Below are 9,762 nucleotides of genomic sequence, written 5' to 3'. Positions count from 1 at the left end.
ACTAGATCCTCCAAAAATGTTGTTTCAGTTTGAAGCATATGATAGTGGTAAATTTATGTAATTCTATTATCTTTTCAATGCCTCAGGCAATAAGTTATGAGGAATTGTATTTGTTATATTATTGAACTATGTTATCTCTGTCTTGATATGACTGTAAAGATAAACAGATTGGTTATCTCCTCCTCTTCCTTTTTCAACAACAATTTCCCTTTACTCAAATGACAAGCTCTATATAAAAATACAATACGTATGTGTGGGTATATATATGTATGAAATATGGATCATCAGGTCCTAAAAACAGAAGATTTTTTCAGTCAGGATTGTTCTAAAAAAAATTGATTTTAATATTCTTAGATACTGTATTGTGTTTTAATTGTTCAATTACTTCTGATTAACCATCAACTAAAATAAATTAGTAGGAGCACAGTATGAACGAATGCATTGCAAAAAGGACACAACTAGATGAAGTGTAAAAGACCGCAGCACAAAATATTATACAGCTGGACACAGAGAGAACAAAGCACAACAAACAACTTAAAAAAGTAAAAAAAATTACAAAACAAGCAAATAAGTAACAAAGTATTTTAGTCGAAATAACAATCTCTAGTTTCAAGGTTAGAAATATGATACTGGTAAAGATTCAGACATTGAACTAAGTGGAAGGTGAAATGGAACTTAACTCAATATTCACATTAAATCAACCCTACCCACCATTGCTACATTATGTGTAGAAAACTTGGGTGCTCTGTCGTGCTTTGGGATCCTATCTAAAACATCATAGTGCACTCAATTGTGCACCTGATGAGACAATGACCTCTTCATCTTGTCTACACTGGATAACTACTGAGTAACCAGAGTTAGTTCCTTTGTAGCCTGGGTCTCTGATATTGAAATGATGCAAGGAGTTTGTTTTGAACGCTTCGTCACTGTTTTCTTTTGGATGTCTTCAAAAAAATCGTGGCCTTCAGATTCCAGGAGATTTCAGATGCTGCACTAAGTATAAGGTGAAGTGGAGTAAGAAGGATACAACTCAACCAAGGTAGTTTCAACCTATCTGCCTAAGTTTCTTTTTGTTAAAAATTTATGAGAAGATGAACAATATTAAAATAACAGAGGATTTACAAAAGATGCTATTACACCACCAACATCCATATATAGTATAACAATCTATCAAAACCGCTTGAGGTTACTAGATTACACAGAAACTTTTTGAAATAGCGATGAAATGTGGGTTTTTAGATATAACAGGAAAACATTCACAACATCTCACACAATGCCATCCAAAGAGACAGTGGACCAGATAATAGTTAAATAAGTAATTTGACAGTCTGTACAGGTACAAGTGTACACCATCCAAATAATAACAAGGAGGGGCTGTCCCCAGGGAGGGGCTCTTTCATCCTTGACGTGGGGCCTAATTGTGGATAAGCTGCTAGGCAAATGAACTGATAAAAAGAAATTCTGCAAATGACACCATCATCATCATTTTGAAACTGCAATCTCACATAGGGTGAACCAGGCTGCTTCAAAGGTGTTGATAGTATGACAAATCATCAAAATTAACTAAAACAGCCCTTAGTGTCATTTACTAAGAATAAGATTGAATCATAAGAACCATCAAGTTTGATGTAGAGTTCTAGGATGGAAATTGGAGGTATGTAGGGATGGGAATTGACTAGAAATCTACCTCGTTCTTGATAATCTGTAAGAGGATTGCAATGAGAACACAGGACTGTAGCCTAGAGATAATACTATATATTTGGGGATAGAGACCCAACTTGATGATGCACATATGACTGCAATACACAGGAATGAGGCACATATATGATTGCGGCACACAGGAATGAGGCACATATGATTGCAGCAACTAGGATTATACAACCACTCATCTCACTGAAGAGAGATCATAACATTACTGTTCCTTGATTCAGTTTAAATAATTGCTAGATACATTATAATTTAATGTTTGTAAAACAACTTATTTATTTACACATAAAAGAATTGAAAAATTTTCAAAAATACCATTAAGACTATTAACCATTATAACAACAATTTGATTTTATTTCCTGTTTTAAATATATTGGATTATTGCTACAAATTTTTAACAAATAAACAAGCGTATTAATTTGAGATATTTTAGAATGGAAAGTGGTCCTATTTTTAAGCATGATCGTTAACCAAGTTTAACCTAAACGATGATGAAAATTATACATGGCAAATACCTACTTTTATTAAATTTTGTGATATTTTATTAATTGTCCTCCATTTTATTTCTTTTACAAAATATTACTATTAATTAGAAAATAAATGTTAATTCAAAAACACATTGTAATTTATATTCACTTCCGTTGATTAAAATAATAAATTTTGGAAGAAAATAAGGCAGAAGAAATTCTTACTCTTTTATCCCTGACTTTTGAAAGGAAAAAAACTCAATTAGAATGTGTATTAAATGAATAAAATGCAGGACTAATTTTCTACTAAGAACTGAATACATTCCAGTTTGGGGATTGTATATTGTATGATTTATACTATTAATATCTGAAAAAAAATTAGTGGTAGATTCTTTGACCTTTAAATTCATTGACTTTTTCGTATTGTATTCACCTATCTGTTTTATCCATCTTTAATTTATGTTTTTAAATGTTCAGGAGTTTCATTTTTTATGATTAAAATAAAAGAATAACAGGAATTTTACAGAAACTCGCCACTGTAATTGAAAACACATTGTTTTGAAAAATAAAATATACTCCTCTCTTTAGGGCCTAAAACATAAAGTTTAACATAAAATTGAGATTTTAAAAATATGATAAGATCATATTAGCACTGTTTTTAGTAATTTATGACAGTGGCAAGTGTCCATAATATTCCTTTTTATACTAATAAAACCATCCATCGCAAATTATCACATTGTAAAAAGTTAGGATTTACACAGTTTTTACTCACACAAAGTTAAATTTACTAAATTGAGCCAAAAAATTGTAAATGGAAAAGGCTGTGGTCACACTTATTTTACACTGGGATATAACAAAAATGCATGACCAGGTAACACATCAATATGACATTTAGATGAACATCGAAGCCAGGATTCATAGAAAAATTATTAAGAATAGTAAAAGTGTGCAAATAATGACTGAAATCACTATTTAAGTTAAAATCTTTACTTTGTATGGATTCAATTGCCACAGCTGTGAGAGACTTTATGAGAGAGTAGAATTTAAAAGATTAAAATATAAGTGTACTGAACAGACTGTAAGCAAGAATTGTAAATAAAACAGGGAGGAATATCTTGCACAATAAATATTGGTTGAGTACAAAAAAAAATGTATAAAAACAGATGGTTTAGACAGCAAATTAAATTAATTATTGGACAGATTGGATTTAAAATTACGGACGACTCTTACCACCAACTCTCCTGCTTGACTTCTTGGTCCTCAGTGACTGTCTCGAGAGGGAGGAGGTTCTCTGTGGCATAGGGAGAGTTGAGGTCTGCCACCCCTCCCCCTCCCCACCCCCACCACTACCCCCGAGTCCAGCCTCGAGTCTGCTGAATGGTTGGATCTTGGTAGACTACTGTAGCCTATCCACAACAACTAAATTTCAGTCAAACACAAAGATGAAAGTGACCAATTTTTATTGTAAAGTTGGGTTTAATATCACTGCAGTGTCAAATAAATCCTTTGATTGCCAGAAGCTTATTAAATCGGCACCACTATTTCACATGAGAGATGCAAAATCATGAATGATATGAGTCTCAAATGCTAATCTGATTGGTCTTTAGTATTTTAGTGATCTTTATTTTATTTTTTAGCGAACAATTTTACTATTATTTCTTAATAAACTTTTTATAAAATACCGTTGTATTTTTTTATTGAAGAAAATCAGAGTTGCCTTATTAGGGAAAGACGTGCCAACATGACAATTTAGTATGGATCTAAATATAAACAATTTCTGCCAGCTGCTTCACATCAGTCATGAGTATATTCAGTTTTTTGTTCTTCAGCATAAATAGGTAAATGGGGTTTACCAATTTGGTATCTTTTTAGTTAAAAATATTATGTTGTTTTATAAAGTCTAGACCATTGCTAAATTTATTGTTTTGGCCAGGATTTCAATTTTTGTTACTTTTCTTACATAACAATTTTTGGATACCACAAGGCTCAGTACTTGTCCCTCTTTATTTCATATTATTGTCAATGGTCTCCCACTTAGCTTACCCTACAACACCACGCAGATCATACAATTTTTAACTCAGATATAAATTTTAACTCACTGACAGAACAAAATAAAATTACTGCTTTGTTTTATAACGTAAATAAACTGTACAATAAGAATTAAAAAAAAAAACTGATAAGAAATTAAACTGGAATGCTTAAACTAAAAATTGGTATAATATAGGCTACTTGTTAAGAGTAACTTTGTACCAACTCTATGAAAAACTCCTTTGGGGTAACTCAACAGACTGAAACAATGTGTAAATGGCATTAGAAGCATCCAGGTGTATCGTTGTGTTAGCACCTGAAGATTCATGCAGGGAAATCTTGAAAAATTAAAATTACAGGTAGTTCCTGTAATGTGTATATTTAGCTGACTTGCTCATATTAAGAAAATCTAATAATTCTACCTCTCAGACAATCCATTCATAATCACTATACAAGAAATCACTAAACATTCGACATGCCCTACTACAGAGTATCAAACCTCCAAAATAGTTATGGATATTTCAGAGGGCTTTTCAACCTCCTTCCAAAGAGTGCACACTACGTGTTACTAGATAGGTTCAAACTAAGTTCTAGATAGATGCCTGAAAAAAGTCATGCGTTCATCCAAGAATGTGAAGAATTCCCATGCCTTAATATACACTTTTGATCTCACAATAAAGATATAGATGCATTAATTGTCTATATATTAGGTTATTGTTGTGAATTCTATATTCTATAAATGCTAATCTTGTCAATTCTGTGATCTAAAAATGAAGCTCATTTTATTATGATCTATGTATATATTTTTTAAGAAAATCTGTAATCTTATTTTTTAAATTTGTATACATAATGCCAATGTTCTTGGGAACTTGTTGGTTTTGTGGGATTCCAGTGTTGTCAGCTTCAAGTCGATACCAGGAACATACTAGGTTACTGGGTAATCCAGTCTTGCCAGCCTCACAGTAATGTCGAGAATACACTCATTTAACTGGCAAGGTGCACTAGCTTTGCCAGCTACCTGATTTCTTAGATTGGAAATACACTGACTTTATAAGGAAACCTAACAAACATGTAGTGGCCAGCTGGCAACCCTCACACAGAAACTGAAGTTACTGAAAAACTTACATTACAAAAATCTTAACCTTACCTGAATTAGAAAATACCAGCTCAACTCTTGAAAATATTATTTTGGATTACAACAGCCCCAAAAAGAAAAGTGAGAATTCGTAAATTTGTTTTAAGTTCAAGAAATTTGTACCCAAGTATTTTTGAATTTAATTTTAATTAATTCGAAAATACTATAGAACAGTGTGATAACTTTACTAGATGTTGTGCTACCATAACTTTTATGTAATCCATCAGATCCGTCAGCACATTTTTAATTGTCAGACGAAGAAGTATATATTTGCAATGTAGCTGAGTTCCTGTAGACGGTTAAGGTTGTCTGGCTCACTTTCTGCAATACTCAGACACTGTACCAACCACACACTCTTGTCCTACAACTGACACATACCAAGGTCACTGGCGATGGGTGTGGAGGGGGTTGCAGGCACACTATTGGCCTTGCGTCTGAGGCTGCTCCGTGTGATGCTCGGCTCGTCTCTGCGTAGTGCAGGATCCTCCAGGATCTCCCTTTCTCCACACGGCCACTGTAACGGAACTTGCTACTGCTCCATGAGAAGAAGCTGCCACCTGTCACCACACTAGGGGCATCGGCACTGCTTGGTAGCCTGGAAGACAACAAATAACTTTCATAAAGCTTGAAAATATTTTTTATTTTAGTAAATTTTTTAACCATTTCCATACTGAATCTAGTTAACAAAGAATGTAGACAAAGCAATCAAAGTGCGGACAAGTTTTACAAATTGACAACTTTATTACACAGGTGAAATTAACCTTCAAGCTGGTCAGCATCGTATTAGCAACACTGACCACTTGATGTTAAACTGGTATTTTGGAAATGTGTTTTACTTCTAAATTTAGAATGTTTTAGATTCAAAACTCGTAATTCTCAATTTTAAAAAATATAAAAAAACAATTGTATTAAATTTTTACCTTGTTACACGATTCAATGTCACTTACCTTTTCCTCTTGACTATGTTTATACCAGTTTAAGTGTAATAGCTAATAGTGGCAAGAAAAATGAAATATTAGAGGTCTGTTACGGTTATAGCTGTATTGGCAAGCACTTTTATGTGAGTATCGATCTGTTCCTACACATCATTAAAATCTGATAACCAATAGAATAAATCACAGTTTTCATAGCTTAATTTTTCCCGTGCACCAGACCTGTGGGCTCAAATACAGATATTATTGTGGAGCATTATATTCATTATTGTATCCAAAACGTTTCCAGTATTTATCCATATTTTAAGCTTTAGCATCCAATATTTACTAAAGAGTGTAGAGTTCCCATGCTTGATATTGTTGTTTTTTACGAGTTCTCACGATTGGGTATGAGGACATACATAATACCTCATATTAAGTGGATGTATAGGATTCATGTGAGATCCTAATGGTAATGTTAATGTTTTAAAAATTCTGAATGTAACAAAATTAACATTAAAAGTACCACGGTTTTTCATGGTTTTCCATGGTCAAGCTGCCACATCTCAAAACCATTTCTTAACAAGCACGTAAGAGTTTATGTCAATGAAAACAACAACTTACAAACAACACATTAATATTATTAATTGCAATATTATTGATTCAATACAAATTCAAAGTAACAGGTATTTGTTAATAAACAAATGGCTGGTAACATAATAAAACTGAGCATCCAAACCATACAGACATAGGCGGAAGTCATACATTTAGCACTGTCCATCCAGAACGGATGTCTAAGTTAAAAGGGATAACGCACCTTATAACTGTCTACAGGCACATGTACCTAAGACTCGGTCCTGGACTCAAAACAATTTACCCCTTCCGCCCTCTCACCACCACTTGAAACTAAAGACTGCCTATTTTTTGCAGATAACAAATAAAATAAAATATCAGCATCAAAGTTGTACTCAGCACAATATCTGCTCAAGCACATCTCCAAACATGCCTGCAAGCTGCTCTCATTGGACAGTTAAAGTAAAGAGTACTACTTATTCTTTGTGGATAACAAATAAATTCAAAGAGAATATTAACATCAAAGCTGTACTCACGTAAAGAACAACATCTGCTCAATAGCACATCTCCAGACATGCCTGCAAGCTGCTCCCGTTGGACACTTGAATCCCACGGTTGTCTTTTTCTGTTATTTAAACAAACGAAAACACAGATAATTAATAAAAAATAAATTGTAATACAACTGACACTAAAATAAAAACAAATATTGATACTCATGTTCAATTTTTAGTACTAAAAATACATTTTTAGTTACATATTGAAGTTTGATCAGATGCAGTCATTGAATTTTATGTTATTTTGACAGCAGTTTCGGTTTATATGGATTCCAGCAATAAAACAATTTAAGAAGAGAAATAAAATAATGTGTTCTAGATTTATTTATATTAGAATTAGCGAGATGATTTAATTTGATATTGTGCTTAATATGAAGGTAGACACTATTACCACACTAATTTTAACTACATTAAGTATTGAACAAGTTCCTCTCATCTTACTGTATATTAACATTTTATATTAACATTAATAATTAATACTAACTAAGAAAATGGTCTCTGATAATTTTTCAAATTTTTCCACCCTTCTCTCATATGAGGGAGAGGGAGGAACTCAAAATATTAAATGATATGGCCCATCAAATGATGTTTCAAATAATGAAATATTCTTGACCATATGTTAATTTACTTGGAGATAAGCCTGCTTGCTTTGTTGGTTGACCCCAGATTCCTCCAAAGTCTTTGCATTCGGTTTTGGGTCGTTAATGCTCAAAAAGCCTATGCCAGGTTTGCCCTTTGGCATTTACCACACCAGCTATGTATTTAAAATATTTCCTTCTATTGACTACACATTATGTTTAAAATACTTTAAATTGTATTATTTTTTCTTGTTTTCATTATCTGTAAACCCTAGTTTTTTCGGGCTTAAATTTCTCCTTTCATGGAGGAGATATCGGCTAAAAAATTAACATAATTCATTTCACTACAACAATATGTAATACAATAATCAGTGATTGAAAAAATGTATAAATAATTTATAAATTACCACCTTCACCAGGATATGGTCGTCAGAAACTTTATTATTGAATATGGGTTTATTGGTGTCACTGATTTTGTTGCATACTGAAGATGTAGTACATCTGTTATACTACCACAAGCAAATTCTTTAACTACTTACTTTTGTTCTTGGATCCTGGAAGCAAAAACAAACAAAACATTGATAAGAAACTGATTTCAAACCTGTTTTATGTTAAAACTAAGGACTATTATCCCCTGCTCACTCTTTTGTCAATACATAAGTATGTTCTACCACTGGACAAACGCTATTCTGACGTGAGAAATAGATGATAAGTACTTGAGGCGAAATACAAGTCTGCTATGTTTTATATATTATTTCTCCAAGGTGTGAGGAAAGACCAACACAAGTTGTTTTGTAAGGGATAAAACTATGTTCAATCATAGATTAACTTACCAAAGATGTTGTAAAATAAAAAACTGTTTTAATGAAAACTATACGTTAACATAGTGTCTACTTTGAAAAAGTATGTTGCCAATGAAACTTAAGTTTTAGTCCAAATATTTTCCACAGTTCTCTTATAGTTATAGTACTAAACAGTTTAAGGGGCTACTGTTTCAATATTGTTTCTTGCTAACCATAAAACTTATTTAAATGTGGCTCTTCTCCAAAGTCTTGTTTAGCTAATGTAATTTTGTTTCCAGGGACAGCGGACATAACTTGTCTCACATGAGGTGGTGGGAGAGAAAACAGAAAATTATAATTATAATACCTATACAGAAATTAGGTATTATAACGTTAAATAAATAAAGTTAATATTCTTAAGGCCTATATAATAGGCTTTGTGGCAGTTGGTATTCACATTACATGTTGTAAGTCACTAACATGTTAACATTGTCATGGCTTGGTTTTTGGAAATTAAAAACTGCTGTATTTGGCATCTATCTAGATTTTAGTCCCCATAAGAATAATGTTAACTCTTAACCTGTTGATTAGTAGCGCCGCAGCATCTGCGGCGCAGTGCACCAAGGTATAGGTTAGTAACAATGCAACTGTTGCGGTTTGAACAGTTTTACTGGTTAGTTTCACCGCAATACTTGTGACTCGTAAGGATATTGTTTTCTAGACATCTAGCAGCTGTGGTAAGTACTACGGAACATCACTGGCCCAAGTAGTTCTCAGAGTATCCGCTAGATCGTAGGAGCGTTCAGTTTTGTTTTGTTCTGTAAACAAAGCCCTACAAGTGGCTTCGCTGGAACCAGTAGTTTACCTCTTGCCGTTGACATTGAAACCCGTTTTTAGAGGTTATGTTTTTGTTTTTCTCATGTGATTAGTCTGATTTATTACAAACCTAATTAGTTTTTTTGCCAATGGCTGGCCGTAGCCATCTAAATGATGATGAAATACGCAAGTTATTTTTGGATTCGGGTAG

The 9,762-nt window shown here is 32.9% G+C and overlaps 1 protein-coding gene across 1 annotated transcript; it reads right to left on the bottom strand.

The window, feature by feature from the left end:
* Window positions 1–3,168: 3,168 nt before the first annotated feature.
* Window positions 3,169–7,446, bottom strand: LOC124375006 (FERM domain-containing protein 3-like; the record flags this gene model as incomplete). The annotated part of the gene is given in 3 exon segments (XM_046833140.1): window positions 3,169–3,580; window positions 5,716–5,932; window positions 7,358–7,446. Coding segments are annotated over 3 exon segments (366 nt in total), but the record flags the coding sequence as incomplete, so codon positions are not given.
* Window positions 7,447–9,762: the final 2,316 nt, after the last annotated feature.

The sequence above is a fragment of the Homalodisca vitripennis genome, unplaced genomic scaffold (genome assembly GCF_021130785.1).
Source record: "Homalodisca vitripennis isolate AUS2020 unplaced genomic scaffold, UT_GWSS_2.1 ScUCBcl_12387;HRSCAF=22080, whole genome shotgun sequence".
In the NCBI taxonomy this organism is placed as follows: domain Eukaryota; kingdom Metazoa; phylum Arthropoda; class Insecta; order Hemiptera; family Cicadellidae; genus Homalodisca; species Homalodisca vitripennis.
This window is presented reverse-complemented; position numbering and strand designations above follow the sequence as displayed.